General features: G+C 38.0%; 1 protein-coding gene across 10 annotated transcripts in view; it reads right to left on the bottom strand.

The window, feature by feature from the left end:
- Nucleotides 1-2,179: 2,179 nt before the first annotated feature.
- The window catches only part of Ift74 (intraflagellar transport 74), an 89,968-nt gene continuing 72,623 nt past the window's right edge, over nt 2,180-19,524 (bottom strand). For 7 of the 10 annotated variants that reach the window (XM_006503326.3, XM_030253727.1, XM_006503324.4 and 4 more), the window contains 7 exons: nt 17,095-17,148; nt 16,136-16,233; nt 15,353-15,479; nt 9,628-9,791; nt 8,477-8,602; nt 3,633-3,693; nt 2,180-2,462 (listed from right to left, as the gene is read on the bottom strand). In XM_006503326.3, coding sequence (XP_006503389.1) covers nt 2,344-2,462; nt 3,633-3,693; nt 8,477-8,602; nt 9,628-9,791; nt 15,353-15,479; nt 16,136-16,233; nt 17,095-17,148 — 749 coding nt within the window. In that variant the 3' untranslated portion in view covers nt 2,180-2,343. Of the gene's footprint in view, nt 2,463-3,632; nt 3,694-7,032; nt 7,175-7,560; nt 7,746-8,476; nt 8,603-9,627; nt 9,792-15,352; nt 15,480-16,135; nt 16,234-17,094; nt 17,149-19,524 lie in introns of those variants that run through there. The other 3 variants (XR_001784189.2, XM_006503329.3, XM_011240598.3) reach the window with 3 other exon arrangements.

Raw genomic sequence — 19,524 nt, 5'->3', positions numbered from 1 at the left:
GAACCCCCATCTCACACCCTCCCCCTACCACCCGGAGGGGACTCCCCCCACACACACACTCCCACCTCCTCTGCTCTGGCATTCCCCTACACTGGGGCATTGAGCTTTCACAAGATCTAGAGACTCTCCTCCCATTGATGCCCGAAAAGGCCATCCTCTGCTATGTATTCGGTCCTTCCATTTGTACTCTTTGGTTGGTGGCTTAGTCTCTGGTCCAAGATACAATTCACAGACCACATGAAGCTCAAGAAGAAGGAAGTTCAAAGTGTGGATGTTTCGGTCTTTCTTAGAAGGGAGAACAAAATACTCAAGGGAGAAAATATGGAGACAAAGTGTGGAGCAGAGACTGAAGGAAAGGCCATTCACAGACTGCCCCACCTGGGGAGCCATGCCATATACAGTCACCAAACCTAGACACTATTGTGGATGCCAAAAAGTACTTACTGACAGGAGCCTGATATAGCTGTCTCCTGAGAAGCTCTGTCAGAGCCAGACAAATACAGAGGCGGATGCCCACAGCCAACCACTGGACTGAGCACGGGGTCCCCAATGGAGGAGTTAAGAGAAAGGACGGAAGGAGTTTGAAGGGGTTTGCAACCCCATAGGAAGAACAACAATATCAACCAACCAGACACCCCAGAGCTCCATTTTTAATAGGGTTATTTGGTTCTCTGGAGTCTAATTCTTAAGTTTTCTGTATATTTTGGATATTGGCCCTCTACTAGATGTAGGATTGGTAAAGATCTTTTCCCAAACTGTTGGTTGCTGTTTTGTCCTATTGACAGTGTCCTTTGCCTTACAGAAGCTTTGCAATTTTATTAGGTCCCATTTGTCTATTTATTTATTTATTTATTTATTTATTTATTTAAGGTATGTGAGTACACTGTAGCTGTGCAGATGGTTGTGAGCCTTCATGTGGTTTCTGGGAATTGAATTTTTAGGACCTCTGCTCGCTCTGGTCAACTCAGCTTGCTCCGGTCAATTCTGCTCCCTCTGCCCCCAAGAATTATTATTATATATATGTACACTGTAGCTGACTTCAGACACACCAGAAGAGGACATCAGATCTCATTATGGGTGGTTGTGAGCCACCATGTGGTTGCTGGGATTTGAATTCATGACCTTCCAAAGAGCAGTCAGTGCTCTTACCCACTGAGCCATCTTCCCAGCCCCCATTTATTTGTTGATTTTTGATCTTAGGTCATAAGCCATTGATGTTCTGTTCAGGAAAATTTCCCCTGTGCCCATGTGTTCAAGGCTCTTCCCCACTTTCTGTTCTATTAGATTCTGTGTATCTGGTTTTATGTGGAGGTCCTTGATCCACTTGGACTTGAGCTTTGTACACAGAGCTAAGAATTCACTTTACGTCCTGCTCACTAGGCCCTCCCTGTCTTCCCCACTCACAATCCTTCTCCAAATCCTACCCTGGCTAAGTATCTCTTTAGAATGTCTCCTTTCTGCTCTCTTCTACCAAAGCTGTTTCTAGGAATTCTACATGCAGCCTGCCTTGGATGGTGTGAATTAAATTTCAACCAGTGTTGTCTCCGGGACTCATTTCAAGACACTCCTTTCCTGATCCCAACAATATCATATACTATTATTCCAAATAGACTCTGATAGGGTACAGGTGACACAATTCCAACTCCAGTGCTCATGAAGACAGCCCAAGAAACACAGGTGTCAGAAAGCCAGTTCTCAGAACCAGGCAAGCTCCTGTAACTGTTCCTAATGCTACTGAGCACTCTGTTAACTAGGTGGCCAACTCTAGCAGTTAATATCTTAATCGTTTATGTGCAGTTTTTCATTAGAATTTTAGGTAAAGATAAAGGTAAAAAGATTTTCAAGGGGCAATTAGCAGAGGAATGTTAATCCATCGGAGAGGCAGTGTGGGGTCAGCTCCTGGTCTCAAGAGTGTTAGCAAGTTTTCTTTTTTGCCGGGTGGGGCACATAAGTAATTTTTATTTTAATCAATTTGTTTATTCTTATGTATATGACTGTTTTCCTTGCATGTATGCCTGGTGCTCACAGAGAGTGCAGAGAGGGTACCAAATCCCCTGGAACTGAGGTTACAAATGTTGTCAGCCATCATGGGTACTGGTAAACTGAACCTGGGTCATCTGTAAGAGAATAAGAGAATAGACAGCTGTGCTTACTATAAACACAAACACAGGAAAAGGAGTTCTATGCAAACATTTTATTGACTTATTTAACTATACAAGCTATCTCTCCTTCGGGGAGATCACAAAGCCAGGGCATTCAAGAAGCTGGGGTCTAACTCTTCAAGGGGAAGCTAGTTTACTTTTAGCATCCTTGAGGATGCTTGTAGACTCAGTCGGCTCAGTTTCAGCTTCTGCTGGCATTATGTAGAGCATCCATGATGGTTTTATTATACTCTGCAATCTGCTTCATCACATTTTTAATCACCGGCTGGTAATCACTCTCTTGACTCTTGGTTGCTATGACTAATTACAAGAGTTAAGGAGGAACAATGTCAGTAAAAACAGCAGCCTGTGACTCAAAGGAACTGAAGCAGACTTGGGTATTTGTCACAGTGAATGTAGACAGTACAGAAAAAGTACTAGAATAAATTTTACATTTAACCTTATTGTAGAAAAGCATAAATCGACACAAAAAGGCCAAGTAAAACTTGTTTCAAAAAAATCACTTTTGATTTTTTTCCTCATTATTTATTCATTCACTTTACAGCCTGATCACAGCCTCCTCTCCTCCAGCTCCTGACTTTGTACTATCAGCTGCTCCATCTAATTCTAATCTCAGAACAACTAACATTCAGAAAACCTCTAGTCTCCATACAGTCACAAGGAATTTCAGGCAAGTCTCAAGACTTCACTAGGTCAGAATCATGTCATTTATGTTGCACAACGCTAGAATGCTGGACTTTTAAACATCCAGTGAATAACCAGTCAGCCTTTTAAGCTGAGTTGTTCTAACACTTGGATAGAACTCCTACGGCATCCTATCCAGAAGTTAGCTGAGGTGTGTCCTGCCTCTGAGATAAAGTTCAGCAACACCCTAAAAGACAACTGTGATAACCATCTTGCTCTGAGGACAGATGTCCTGGAATAAGTCACAGGGAACAGGCAGGAAACAAAGACAGATGCTGTAACTCTACAATGCAGGCCCTCACTTGGTAGGAATAAGATGCAGTTGAATCATGTGTAACATAATTGAACTCAGAGGTCAAATTTCTTATGACCCTGACTGGTTAGCACCCTTTGCTCTATAGACAGCCAAGTTGTAGCATTGTAAACAACTAAGACCTATATCTAAACTATTTCAGAAATTCTATGAATACAAACTGTTCTAGACATTATAAAATTAAGGCTTAAACCGATCAAAAGAACTTTCTAAGAACTGTAGCTTACCAGTGACAGAATCACCATTCAAAATTTGATCATCCAACTCTATAATGTATGCCCTTAAGCACTATGTTATATGGTGACTTTATACTCCATTTGGGTAATTCTCAAAATCAGTTTTCTAATAGTCTGAGTAAACAGCGTTACAGAACAGAAACTGGTGCTAGTCTTTGTGACCCCCATATAATTAACTCAGAGTTCTGTACACATTAAGCATTCAATAAGGCCGAGCCACATCAGTTTAAAGGATACACTCTTTCATTACGAAGTTATTTTGCTCCAGGTGCTGCCACTTCCTCTCCAAATTTGTAAGCTAGAAACACAAAAGGCGAATGTTAACTGACTCTCATATTCAGAATCATTGCATACCCCTTTTCAGAGTGCATGAAAAAACACCCAATTTTAAACCTTAACAATTGCTTGCATTCTAAATAAAGTGAGGGTCACTAGAGAAGAAACTTAGGTTAAATCATTCAACAGCATATACATTTAGGAAAATGCTAAATTCTATAAAAGGTTTTACTACACTTATTTTAATTTCAAAATAGTAAAAATAAATGCCAATGAACAGACAATTTATGACTTTTCCTAAAGTAACTTAAAAAAGAAAAATAGGAGGTGATGGGAGTCTCCCCCCTGAGTTCTGGAAAGCGAATGCTGCAAGGTAATATATATTCTAACACCGCCAAAGGTTCAGACATATAGGGAAAGCTTCCTTATTTCTAGTGCTAAGTTTCCTGTCTTGTTTCCCAGGTTGCGATAAGAGCAGAGCTGCAGTGTGAAGATTGTAAGAGCGTCTGTAAAAAGCTGGCATTGTTACAATAATTTCTGCATCAACAGGAAACTAATGTGGATATTATATTGATGGTTGCTTCCTCAGAAGACAATTTCACTGTTATAGAATTAAACTGTTTTTCTGATTTAATTAACCTTGTAACTCTAGCTTTTTAAGATTCACATAGTTCTCCCTAAACAAACACTATCTTAAAAATGAAACATTAAAATAATGTTCTCCCTGGCTATTTCCAAGTAATGAGCATTTAAAAGAATGTGGTCATTGAAGAAGCAAGAACAAGTGTTTCTTCTTATTCTCATGAACATTGTTCTCAGGGCACACATATCTACTATTGTTTCCTCCAGAGAGATACATTTGGATATCAGGATGGAATCATAGTTAACTGTGGAAAATATATGGTCCTTGAATCCTTATGAAATCAGATCTGTTGCAAATAAGACCTGGAAGTTAGAATGGCCCCCAAGGAAGCAGTCAGCACATTTTGGCAATAAATCTTTAATAACCTTTTGCAAAGTCAAGTACCAGACATGTTTCCTTTTTTGTTCTCATATGGCAATGAACCTCTTAAAGTGCCAAACAAATGATACAAGAATCACCTCATGTCAAATTCCTCTTACACTGTATGTCCTCATTACTGACTTGCCTTGACACCATAAGGTAAATGCCAAATTTGAAAATCTTTTATCTCTACAGCTTATTCAAATAATATCACATGAAATTATTTATTTATAGATATAAAAACACTTTTAAAGAAAACCATTAAGATTTAAAGACAAGGATTTGATTAGGTAGCATTAGGTAAGATTGGCAAAATACAAAAATATAAAGATATATTTAAAATTGTGGTTTATGTTATGATTTAGAAAGAAAACAACTAAACAAAGGTGTCCAGCATGGTGCCTTACATCATCTATATAGTGGAAGAAGAAAGTCAACAGTTTAAAAGAAAAAAAACAAACCAACAGTCTTTTTCCCTCTGACCCGCTTCAAACAGTTTAATATAGTCACAAACTCTTACACGTTTTTTTTTTTTTTGTTTTTTTTTTTTTTTTTTTTATTTAATGTAAGTACACTGTAGCTGTCTTCAGATGCACCAGAAGATGGCATCAGGATCTCGGGTGGTTGTGAGCCACCATGTGGTTGCTGGGATTTGAACTTCGGACCTTCAGAAGAGCAGTCAGGTGCTCTTACCCACTGAGCCATCTCACCAGCCCAAAACTCTTACACTTTTCTCTAGCACTCATCCCCACTCAAACAGTTTTTACACTGTACATTTCAAGTTTATTTTTAGGTTTTTTACATTGTGAAATAAAGACAAACTGACAGGTAAACAGGATACATAAATTAGTGATTTCTAGTTATTGCAAACTTGTGAGACTATTTTTTTTCAGTAGAAATATAAACTATTTTTTAAAAAGATTTATTTATTATTATACATAAGGACACTGTAGCTGTCTTCAGATGCACCAAAAGAGGGCATCAGATCTCATTACAGGTGGTTGTGAGCCACCATGTGGTTGCTGGGATTTGAATTTAGGGCCTTCAGAAGAGCAGTCAGTGCTTTACCCACTGAGCCATCTCACCAAACCCCTGAACTTTTTTTTTTAAATAGTGCATCCATAAATGTGATATCTGAAACATTTTAAAAGACGTTTAAATTTTAAAGAAAATGTTTTAATGACTGTTTTTAACAGAATTATTTTATTTTGTGAAAATATGAGGTGATGAACAGATGAACAGCCTATATATGCCAATATATACCAATGTGTTAGAAACATTCATTTCTGGGTATAGGAAATAACATGACCTGATTTTGGCTGTAATACCTTGATCATATTGCTATGTAAATTGGGGGATTTCATAATTCAGAATTTTAAGTGGCAGGTGATTAGATAAGACCACAATCAATCCTTGCCTGACTTTAACTACTCAGTTTGAATATAGCATGTATGTTTCAATTGGTAATTAGAAAATACTATATACCTACCATATACAAACTAGTTACATGGTGCTAGAGACAAAGTAAACTGGATGGACAGTGCACCCTCCAAGAGCCCATAACCTACAAGACCTTAAATGCCGTTCGGCTATGTACTAGAGGATGGTGATAGGAAAAAGTTACTCTAGTTAAGTGTCTACAGCGATAAGGATCAAGAGCTTCAAGACCAGAACTGCTCTTCATAGTGTCATCAGAACAGTGTATGATTAGAAATTACCTAAATGTCCAACTAGAGACTGGTTCTGCGAAGTACACTTTATCACACAGTAGTATATTATATATGATCTTCTGGGGGCTGGAGAGATGACTCAGCGGTCAAGAGCACTGGCTACTCTTCCCAGAGGTCCTGAGTTCAATTCCCAGCAACCACATGGTGGCTCACAACCATCTGTATGAGATCTGATGCCCTCTTCTGGTGTGTCTGAAAACAGCTACAGTGTACTCATGTACATAATATAAATCTTTTAAAAAAATATGTGATCTCCAAGTGCACAGTGTAGCATACACACACACACACACACACACATACACACACACACACACAAAGCATAGATAGATAGATCGATAGATAGATAGACAGACAGACAGACAATGCCAGTTGTACTCTGAGATTAGTGCTGTTCTTAGCCTTCATCAGAAAAGCTTCTTTTTTGACCTGGAGATGCAGTAAGTGCAAAGACTTACAAATGGACAAAATGAGGAGAACAAGTGACAGGAGCATGCTCAGTCCTGACAGTACATCTATGTCATAAGCCACAAACCATCTCCTCAAGGCTCAGGGCAGGTTGTGGAAGGAATGGAAAGAATGGACATGCACAAGTCACAGAGGAATGCTGAAAACGACACAATTGACTCACTGGCTATATGCACAAGACTGGTCCCATCCACATGGGTTCACTAGGCCCGACCCTTAACTAGGGAATATGGACACACTTAGTGAGTACTGCAGAAAGGACTGTCATTTTCTCAGTAGTGGAACCATTGATAAGTTGTTCATGCCTGTGAGAAAGAGAGGCCAAAAAGATTTTAAGAGCCAGTGGGGATGGAAGATACCAAGACAATAACGGTACCTTCCAGACACAAGAGGACTGATGTATATGAACTCACAGACACTGACAACACACACAGGGCCTACACAGGTCCAAGTCAGATGGGGTCTCAGTATGGATAGGAAACGTAGACATGAGCCCCTATTCCTAACTCAGAAGCTATTTCCAAGTGTCAACAGCTTACAAAGGAAAAACTAGTTTTTTCCAATGGAGTCTCACTGGGTATACAAACCACACTTAACGTCAGGCCCAAAGTGATGGCCAAGACCCAACAAACTCAAAATTTTTGGAGAGTTTTTATGTCATAATGCTTGGTTTGAGCATTTTTTTTTAATAATATTGGTCTTTTGCTTATATGTTGTTTTCCAATTTTGTGTGTATGTGTGTGTTTTTTTTACATGCATAAGAGTTTCTTAGGCTTTTTCTATGGTTTCTTCCTGTTTATTTTATTTTGGTTTGTTTGATTTACTTGCCTGTTTGAGAAAGATGTGGAGCTGGGTGGATGGGGAAGTGGGGAGAATCTGGAAGAGATGAGGGAGCAGAAACTATGATCAAAGTACACTGTATGGAAAAAAATTATTTTCAAAAAAATATCAAATTGCCCATGCTTTATTAAATAATGCTCTCATGCGAGCAATCTTAAACTCAGTGGGTACAAAAAAAATATATCAAAATGGGACAGGGATTGGTGGAAAGAAGAGCTTCAGTGGGGAGGTGAAAGAAGGGTGTGAGAAAGCCCCATGGACAGGTATGAAGAACTGAAGAGCAAAAATAAACAGGAAACTGCAACAGGAAGTCCCAAGCTAAACACCCAGGGCATGTATGTGTGTGCCATGTACATATGTGTGTGTGTTACTCATTTCAAAATGACAAGAGTTCTGTCTGTCACTGAAGTTTACGTTGTTTGTATTCTGCAGGCTTTCAACAGAATTTAGAAGTTTCTGTTTACTTTTAGTCAATTTTAAAGCAATCACCTAGGGCGAAACAATAGCCATGCCAGGAGAGTGTGTCCTATAAAACTGGCCTTTCATGTAGGTCTACTAAAGGAATAAGACAGAAATTAATTCATACTAAGGTACAGAATCTCACTGTTTCAAAGTCCAAAAAGTCGGAAGGCTTACAAGGCAGGACTGAAACCAAAATGAAACGAGACCAAGAAGAAAGCTGTCTGAAGTAAAAACCACATACTGAGAACAATACAGACAACATAAAGCACAGAGTGGATTTTCAAGTCAGCTCTAAGTGCTCTTACCTGAGCATGTGTCTCATTGTCTTGAAGTTGCCTTTTAAGGGTATCATAATCTGAGGTCAGCTTCTCCATTATTTTCTTAAAGGCATTTCTGTGAGTTGACAATACTGTTCTTTCTTGATGCAATTTCTAGATAGAGCCAAACAGAAGCTATAACAAATGTCTAGAAAGTCAACGTAAAAACCACATTTGGCTTAGAAATTTTAATAGTTTTGTTTTGTAAAGTTCTACCAGACTTTAATCACTTTAAGACTTATTTACAAAAATATCTTTTGAATAATAAGCTGTATAAAACTAACTATATTAACAATGCAATAAATACTTCCATGTCTGTACTGACTCCCAAAAGTTTAGGATTACATTTCAAAATAGAATGGAGACACTAATGAGTCTGCAGAGAAGACCTATCACCCACATCAGGACTTGGCACAGGTCACAGGTTACAATGCTATCAGGGAGCAACATATACTTTGCCTTGAAATTTCTGCCTTCTCTTAAAACCTCTAAGTCTCTTTAAATTCCAACTATACATATAACAAATTTCATTACTTCTTTTTAGCTTGTATGTCAAACAATATACTAAAAGTAGTAAGTCATATAAAGTACATATGAACTAAGGTTAATCAAGGAAAAACAACTGGGGGCTGCAGCTTGCTTGGTAGGGGGCTTATCTAGCATATGAGGCTCTAGTTTGTCTCCAAGTAAACCATGCATAGTAGCTGCATAACCCTATAATCCCAGGATTCAGAGATGAGGCAGAAAGACCAGATGTGCAAAGGCTCCCAAACTTCAGAGCAGGTTTGAAGTGAACTACTTGAGGGCCTGTCTTAAAAAAGAAGAATAAGAAGGAGGAGGGAGGAGGAGAAGGAGGAGGAAAAGAGGAGGAAGGGAGGAAAGTAAGGGAAGGGAAGGGAAGGGAAGGGAAGGGAAGGGAAGGGAAGGGAAGGGAAGGGGAGGGGAGGGGAGGGGAGGGGAGGGGAAGGGGAGGGGAAGGGAAGGGGAGGGAGATGGGAGGGAAGGGGAGGGGAAGTGAAGGGAGGGAAGAAAAAAGAGGAAGGAAGGAAGGAAGGAAGGAAGGAAGGAAGGAAGAAAGGAAGGAAGGAAGGAAGGAAACATTTGGGTGATAATTTTAAAAGGTTTTGTTAAACATTTACCTTCTTCTTTTCTTCAGCTGATGATTTTAAAGCTGCCAGGTCACTGTATGTCTCCAGGTCAGCAGTCATTTGCTTAATTTTGTTTTTCAGAGACTGTTGCTCTTCTGTCATCTTACTTTCCAGAAGTTCCATTTTCTGTAGATCCAGCTGCAGACGCTGACTGTCTGAAGCACAAGAATTTAAGGCAACAATTAAAATTCTATACTTTCATATGACTAGTTTTAGGTTTTTAGAGCTTCTGATCACAACATTTTAGTTACTTGACCAATATACAATTTATTGTATATATTTCTTAAGGACATCCTGCTTAGCAAATATTTATCACTGTTAATAACTAATGCACAGTGAATAGCACTGCACTTTATTTGTGAATGGAGCATATTTAATGTGCATTTTCTTCTTAAGGTACATAATAAACATCGTGTCTTAGGGTGCACACTAGACAGCATATTAGCACTTTGAATGCCAAACATTTTAAATTGCATGATTAGGAGTGATGGAGAGGAGAGAATGAAGGGTTAGGGAGAAGTATAGGACATAGTACTAAACACCCAGGAAAATATTGACCTCTTACAATATAATTGAACAACTGAGGTCAGTGCTCCAGAGAAAACAATGTATAACTTTGAAGACAAGAACAGAAATTCATGTTGGGCAGTAGTGGCGCATACCTTTAATCCCTGCACTTGGGAAGCAGAGGCAAGCGGATTTCTGAGTTCAAGGCCAGCCTGGTTTACAGAGTGAGTTCCAGGATATCTAGGGCTACACAGAGAAACCCTGGCTCGAAAGAAAGAAAGAGAGAGAGAGAGAGAGAGAGAGAGAGAGAGAGAGAGAGAGGAAGGAAGGAAGGAAGGAAGGAAGGAAGGAAGGAAGGACAAAAAAAACCCAGAAATTCCATAACTGGATATTTATTCCACTTAGTATTCATTTTAAACAAATATGACTATGAGTAAGGAAAACAGTGCTTTTAAAAAGTCACTGGTTTTAAAGGGGCATTGTAGGTTAGATGGCTCAATAGATAAAGTGCTTACAGCATAAGAATTTAGGAGCTAGAGAAAGCACCCAAGGAGCTAAAGGGATCTGCAACCCTATAGGTGGAACAACATTATGAACTAACCAGTACCCCGGAGCTCTTGACTCTAGCTGCATATGTATCAAAAGATGGCCTAGTCGGCCATCACTGGAAAGAGAGGCCCATTGGACACACAAACTGTATATGCCCCAGTACAGGGGAACGCCAGGGCCAAAAAAATGGGAATGGGTGGGTAGGGAAGTGGGGGGGGGGTATGGGGGACTTTTGGGGTAGCATTGGAAATGTAATTGAGGAAAATATGTAATAAAAAATATTTAAAAAAAAGAATTTGGATCTTCTGAATCCACAAAAATGTTGGGTAAGCTTGGCAGTCTACTATAATCCAAGCACGGAGGAGGCAGAGACAGGGAATCCCAGAATAAACTGGCTACCTAGATGATCCATATTCAGGGTTACTGACCAACCTTGTCTCATTAAAGTAGAGAGGGATTGAGGAAGATCCCTTACATCAGCTTTGGGCCCCCATATGCACACATGTGTACCCATACCCATGTAAACATACATACAAACATACAAAAATGATTTTTAAAAGGAGTTGCCATACAACCAAATACTTTAAAGTTGATATAATTAAGCTAGCATTCCTTAAACGTTTCATTTACTCCTTTCAGAATTTTAAACTTAAGCATATTGAAATACATATGTACACATATATCTCAATATATGCGCAACAAGATTTAAATGTTATCATAGTGTCGAGTTCAAGCTAGGTAGTACATGCTTATCCTGACATCCAGAGGCTGGAGCAGGAGGGCGCTGAGTTCAAGGCCAGATGGCAAATATAGTAAGACAATCTCAGAAATAAAACCAAAACCATAAAATGCTCCATTTGGATGCCTGTCTTCACTAAGGTTACAAACAGTTATGAGAATAAAGTACTAAGCATGTTACCAAGGTCTATTATAGCACTTCAATAATATAGATAGGAAACATGCTTAGCTCACTGAAGCAAGCAGTTACATAAATTTAACTTCAAATGTAATTTGGATGTGTACTCAGAAAATACATTTAAGAATTATAGAAACTGATTTTTTTTTTCCAGAGAAAAGGAGCAAATGCTTGGTTGGTATAGAGTAAGGTTTATCTCCCTTCCCCATCAGGTCCTTATGAAAAGCTGAAAGCTTCCCAAGGGAAGAGACAGGAAGAGGAAGCAGTCCAGTTCCTTCTGATATGCTATGAAGTCGCGAAGTTTACTAAGCAGTGTGTGCAGGGCAGCTCAATCTCAGGAGGAGCCACTTTGACCTGGGGAAATGTTTCTGAAACATTCTGCCATCAGCACATTTGTTTACTCCCCAGAGTTTCCTTTCTAAAAATATAAATAAAAACTACGGCTAGCATCATTTCTTGCCTCTACCCTGCAGTACAGTGCTTCTCGACGTGTTTCTATGGTGGATCCGGAGGAACCCTTGTGGCATTGCTTCTTTTTCCTCATCACAATCATCTCACTCACTTGGTGTAACTTCTTTCACCTTTTCTCTAAGAAGTAATGTTGCCCCTAAGAGCAAGAGTGCTCCATTAAGAAACAGTGGAAAAGTCAGGTGGGTTCCAGTAATGATCTCAAAGATGGAAAGGGAGCAGTTCACAGACGGGTACTATAACATATATATCTCAGGACGGGTACTATAACATATATATCTCAGGATGGGTACTATAACATACATATCTCAGAACACACAGACGGGTACTATAACATACATATCTCAGGACACAAAGACGGGTACTATAACATACATATCTCAGGACAGTCAACAAGATCATCAGAAACCTCTGGTGATTTTCAGAGAAAAGAAATGTTGTTAACTGTGGGCAATGATATAAAGACAAGAAAGAATAAAAAAACAAACTATAGTCTTAAATAAACAAAAGAACCCATAGATGAAATAAACTATAAAGGCAGAATTCAAATGTTAATAACATTTCCAGAAAAAGAAAAACTTTACTTTAGTGACAGACTGTATTTTTCACCTCTATAAAAGTCAGTTCTCATTCTTTTGCAAATCTACAAGTGCAGCGAGCACAGTTACAAGTTTTTAAAAGGAAATATAAACACAAAGCATAAAGGTATGTAAGAAACACAGAGTCCTAATCACTGACTTTGTTTCCTGGTATTTATATTTGCCTTTAAAAATGTTTTTCAATGGCTGTTGCACCAAGATAACTTAAAGAAGGAAAAAGCTTGTTGAATTAACATCGACCTTAGATAAGTGACTATTATAGATGAATTAATATAATTTCTTAGTCTACACAGAAGAGGAAAGGTTTTTAAATGTTCAAACTAGCACAAGAACCTAAAATTAGCAATTTGAAGATATTTGCAGACTAATGGTTTTTATAGAATTATGCACATCATTAACAGAGATGCAATCTAAGTATTGATGAGTAGATAAAATAGCTACTGTGATAAGCAAAATAAGCCAGTCCCAACATTATGACCACATTTCTATGTGGTTTTCTTAAGAGGCAAATTCAAGAAGCAGAAGTAGAATTGTGATAGCCACGAGTTAGCACAGAGGGAACAAGGAGCTGCTCAGTGATAACATTGCAGAGCTCTGCTGCACAACCCATGCAATTCCAGCCTACACAGCTTAACCTGATTAAGACAGATCATCAAGAAAATAAAAAGCAAGCACTGCTGGAGGGAATGTAAACTGCTGAACATCCATGGGGAGGATTCTCAAAAGACTTAGCATTATACCTGAAAGACTGAGTCAACAGCCACAGAGGTACTGCACATCTGTATTTACTGCTGTACCAAGTACAACAACTAAGAAACAGAACCAGCCTGATGCCCATCAACAGATGGAGAAAAAAGAAAATGTGATGTATTTTCACAATGGACTTTTAATCAGCCATCAAGAATGAGACCCTACATCTGCAGGAATATGCATGCTACCAGAGATCATTAGGTTTCACAAAACAAGCCAGATTCAGAGAGACAAATACCACATTTACTCTGTTGAATGCCAAGCTTACATCTATGTGTACATATAGGTCCTAAAAGGGTAAAGGGAACAATGAGGGGCAGGAGGTGAGGGAGGCAGACAGGAAAGAGAGAAAAATGGGATGCATGTGTCATGAGAGAAGGGGTATTTGGGGTGAGGAAGAGTACCAACAAAGTGGGTCAGAGGGCACTGGAGTTAATAAAAAAGTGTGTGTGTGTTCATCTTTTTCAGCCACTTGCCACTTTTTTTTGTTTGTTTGTTTTGTTTTGAAACAGGGTTTATCACTGAAGCTGGACTTGGCAAGGCAGAATGGCTTGTCTTTAACTGCATGTTTGTATGCCTCTACCACCTTAGGACTGGGATTACAAGCATGTCACCATGCCCAGCTTCAGTGTGGGCGGAAGGGATCCAAAGTCCCTTATGCTTGCAAGCACTTTACTGACTTAAGCCATCTCCCCAGCGTGAACCCTAAAGTATTGTAAGTTAGCAAACATGAAGTTCCTTTTCTCTAAACTCAAGTAAATCCAAGTAGACCAAAAAGCAAACTGAGTCACCCCACACCATAAAAACCACCCAGAATCTGTCAGTACAGAGACCCAAGATTCCATGTGAATTTTTAAACTTTTGATCTAATCTTAACCTATGTCATTTGACATGTACATCTTTTGATCACTTGATACAGGTTTAATGTACAACTAAAATTTCTTTTATAGAATACAGATTAGCCTATCAATTTCTGGGTTACATTACTTAATAAAATTAAAATTCATCTGCCATTCAGTTTTTAAAGTATGACATCAAAATAATTACAATTAAGCATGTATGCTTAGTTGCATGCCATTTTCCTTGGTCAGTCTGTGCTAGTGAGCACAGCTAAAACTATTGCAACATCACTGGCTCTCAGGTACTCTTCTAATTATTAACGACTGACCTGTTATGTGACCACGATTAATTTCCACACTCATGTCTATAAAATCATTTCTTCACTGCCTTACAATCCTTCTATGAGGATGAAAGTTCCTTGAGGAAACAGATCTGACTTTTTTTCCAAAGAAAAACTTTGAATACTGAGAACATCTCTCCCTGACCAAACTCTAGTCAGTCTCTGAACTCTTTTCCTTTAAGCCTCACTGTAAGAGATGACTGCTTAACCTCGTAATCACATTGCCTACTGGAAGCTATGGCTGTGGCTACTACCAAGCACTGTGAGAACATCACACTAAATGTCTTTACCTTGTAAAAAGACTAAACTTCAAAATCCGAAACTGAATTCCAAGTTCTGCATGCCACTTTGTACCACTGTAAAGCTAGAAAACTTACAGACCATGGCCTGGGAATGTAGACTGGTAGTAGAGCAGCTTGCTAGCACCACACATGCATATACAAAATGGTATGTGAAACCTTCATAAGCTAGGAATGGTCTGTATTCAATTAGTACAGTTAAATGAATGAGGATATGCCAATGTCATACTAGTAAGCTCCTGGGTGATGTCATATGGAACTCTCAAATTGCCAATGATGGGGTAACAGGCACCCATCAATTAGATCCTTCCTTATAAGACTTTCAAAAGAACTCAAAAAAGAATGAAGATGAGTTTTTGAGGTTCCAATTTGTTATTAAAAAAAGAAAAAAAAGAAACAAAACAAAACAAAACAAAACAGAATAGAAAGTCTTGGCTACTATTCTCACCTGAGGTCAAATTCCTAGCTGTTGTCTGTGACTTCTGCATCTCAGTTGATTTAAAGCTGAGGTCATCCTGCATCATCTTCAGCTCTTGGTTGGTGATGGAGGATATCTGCTTCATACGATTTATATTCTGTGTGTGCAGAGAAATAAACAGAAGATTTAGTTTTCCTATAAAACCACCATAAAACACAGAGGAGGTGAGACTTTGAACAGTTATTCAATTTTGATGTTTTATAGGATGCAGTAGGCTTCAGTCATGTTCTCACTTGCAGTATTAAACTGTAGACAGATTACCTACAGAATCTGAGAACTATGCAGACTTAGAACACTGAAAACACTGAAAGGCGGCATCTATTTTCCTTCTTAGTATAATACATAGTAGATACTCATAAACACTTTCTAAAAACTTAAAATGTTCATTAGGTATATCTACAAAAACCATTTACTATATAGATTACAATGTAAAACTAACAGCTTCTAAACTAATGTCTAGGTTTTAGAACTCTATTAGTAAATTCAGATACATTATCAATGGAAGGAAACCTTACATTTTATTCTAATCACAGCTTCATGTACTGCTTTACACTGATCATGTACATCCCATCCTTTCCCACATTAGTCTACTTAACTAAAATTTTCCTACAGAGATAAACACACTAATAGCTTGAAGAAACAAGAAGGGAATTTAAAGGACACAGTTTAAGTGGGCAAATATAACACTGAGACTTCCACTTTCCATACTGCTATTCAGAAAGTCAGACTACTGAGATGGCACAGAGCACTTACCCGACTGCAATGCTCTAACAGTGTGATGATGCTGGCTTCTATCTGTGCCTTCCGCTCTAGTTCCTGATTCTTCGTTTCCTCAAAAGTCTCTATAAAAGCTGCCGATTGGAAACATGGTAAGACAGACTATTGTTGATAGACTTAGTGCTAAATAAACCAGACTATTTTTTGAAAATTTTAAGTAAATATAAAATTTAAGCTATTAACCTACTCTACTTTCAAATACTTAAAAGTCTTTTATGACTCTGATATAAGTAAACGAGTTATATAGGCTCAAACGAAATAACTGATCCCATAAAGATCAGAAAAAGTACCTTCTTGACACAGCTATAATTATTAATACTTATAGTTGGCCACTGTTTTTATTTCTGAAATTAGTATTACTAAATGCCTATTTTATCTAAAAATGCCATTTTATTAAATTAATCAAATAATGGCTTAATTACAAAATGAATTTCATCATTTCTTTAGATGGTAAATATCTATTCTAAGAAATTACCCATTTGTATGATCTATAACTCATATACACTTTTGCTCTTATTTGCACTCTTTAATTATTCCACTAGAACTTCCAAAATTAAAAATAAGTAGTTAAAATTTTACTATTAGTAAGAGAATAGCATCAAAATTACATGCATTCTCTAATGTATTTCCATTATAATTTTTCTACCAATTCTTTTCTGGTAGCTCAATAGTGTAGCATATATTTTCTACTTTAAAAAAAACCACTTATGTGTAGCAATATAATTTGTATGTTATATGACACTATAATAGATAATGATTTGATAACATTTCAAACAGGAGAAAAGAAAGAAGATTTTCAGGTTACAGAACCCATTCACTCAGAATCAAAATTTTAAAATAGTATTTTTTCAAAGTGGTTCAATGTGGCAAACTTCTTGCATGCCTTGTACAAATGAATAGCAATCTAATATTTACTTTATAAGATCATCACTTACCATCCATATTTTCCTCCCTTTTTTTAAGCTCCTTGTATTTTTGATTCATTTCACCTATAAGAAATGCAAAACGTTAATTTTTAAAATTCTAATCATAATATTCTAATGTAGAAGTATTTTGGGGGTTCTCTTTATGCCATTAAGTCACTGAATATTTGATAGTGTCTGGTAGAATTTTAATATGGAGAAATTTACTTGGCTTTACTTTAAGACTCCTTTAAACCACTATTTGTGGCTAAAACACATAGGAAAAACATTCTCCTGACTGGAACAAACTTACAGGCTTTCCACTCCAAATCTGAAGCTATTCAGCCTATACATGAACACTACCCGTGATAGGAAAGAGAATTCCCCAGGCAAGTCTACCCCATCTTTGAATAACTTGCAGCAAGCACAACAGCAGCATTTCTTACCTCACAAAGCTTAGAATCTAGGAATATAATATGTTACATGTTAAATTCATATGAAAAGGATAGAAGTGTACAAATAAGCTAATTCAAGTAATGTAGAAAAAATTTCCTGAATATTCATGCTACATTATAAAGAATCAATAGGAGTTACTTATATATGAAAAAAAATGTCAAAACATTTTCCAGTAATTAGGATGGAAGTTAGTAAATTTTCACCTCCGGTATCAAGAACCAGAGTGAATGGACTGTGATAAAAAGAAAAACTGAAACTGAGGATAAATCTCAAGATTCCTAGGCAACTTGAAAAGATAGCTGCATTAGCTGCAAAGGGGCCATGGTGATAAAGACAGTGCATACAGAAATGTTGAACATACTGAGTTTAATGAATATGAAAGTCATGTCTAAACAGACAAAAATCCAAAGCTAGGAAGGACATCTGACCCAGTGGCCCCACAAAGGAGCCATCATTAGTTATGGTGGACTGTGATCACCGTGATAATGGGGTTTCACCATAGCAAACACTGAGCTATGGAAGTACAGAGACGTTCTCAATCTAAGATGCTGCAACTCCATGTACCTAGGGTATCAAGTAAAGAAAGCATACATATATGAGCTTGCTTCAACCCAGTTTCTTCAGGCCAATCAATCAGTCCCTCACTTCCTAGAAAGACTAAGCATGGAAAAAGATGGAAGGAATAAAGGCTAGGGGATTCCTAGTTAAAATCTGGCATTAAAAAGGACTTTTAAGAACAATAGCTAATAGGAGTGGAACAGGAGAAGAACAGCAGTCCAGACACCAGAACTCCAATAATCTGTGTTCTGTATTTTCCTATATGGTAGAGAACGTTTCACAGATCCGATTAAAGCATTAATAAATGTGGGCAAACAGTAGTGGTCAAGTCCCAGCAGGGAAGCATGGGAACACTGACTTGTGCTTGTGCATATGTATCATGTATAATATTGATTATTTCTACTCATCTTACAAGTGTATGTCTCACTTAGGAACAGTTAGATCATATGTAGACATATGACCTCAAATATTCAGATCACGTGATGGTAAATATCCAAATAGCAGCAGCAAACTGAGGAACCTCTGAACCTGCTGAGGCCTAGCTTACTAAAAAAGTCCTAGCTCCCTGAGCTGGCCACTCTTGAGACTAGTTAAGGCATTAAGGGATTACAGGGAAGGTCTGCATTTTAGGCTACTTAACAACTTCCCACTGTATCTTTCTTTCTCTAAACGAAGGAGAATCTCCTACACATGCATTCTGTTCATAGCTCATCTTTTCCTTTTCCTGCTCCAGAGATACTTCAGGGAGGCTTTCTCTTCTACTCCAGTAAGACTATTCCCAAGGAGATTTGGTGACCATTCATTATCCAACCCAAGGGCAGTTTCAGTTCTCTCACCCTGCAATACCTGCCACTGGTGATAAACCCTTTTTGACATATTTTCATGTATTGCTTCTGCACTGCATAGGTGAGATCCTCTCAATTCATTTTTTACATGTATTATTTTGTTCATGTGCGCATGTGTGTGCATTCAAGCATGCCACAACATACATGTAAAGGTAAAAAAACTACTTATGAGAACTGACTCTCTCTGTCTACCATGTGGTTTATGAGGATCAAACTTAGGATGCCAGACATGTGGGCAAGTATCTTTATCCCCTGAGTCTACTCTCTAGTCCTTCACTGACTTCTAAACCTGTACTATACCAATGACAATCTCATTCAGTCCTGTAACTTAAAAACACTTAATTGATGCCAAATTTTCCAATTCTTTCATCCAACTACTTACTAGATTGGGATTTAGATTCCCTTCTTGGGAAAGCATATCTGGCCAGCATGATTATATGGAACAGAGCTCCTGCATATCTCAAAGATTCCCAAACTTCAAAACAAATTCCTGATCACTCTTGAGACGAGACAAGTCAGAGCATTAGTAAACTGGTGTATGTTGTGATTTCTCAATAGAAAATTAGTTTCTGGAGCTGGAGAGATGGCTAAGGGGAGCTGGTTA

Source organism: Mus musculus, chromosome 4 (genome assembly GCF_000001635.26).
Source record: "Mus musculus strain C57BL/6J chromosome 4, GRCm38.p6 C57BL/6J".
Classification (NCBI taxonomy): domain Eukaryota; kingdom Metazoa; phylum Chordata; class Mammalia; order Rodentia; family Muridae; genus Mus; species Mus musculus.
The sequence above is the reverse complement of the archived record's forward strand: the minus strand, read 5'-3'. Positions and strand labels throughout refer to the sequence as shown.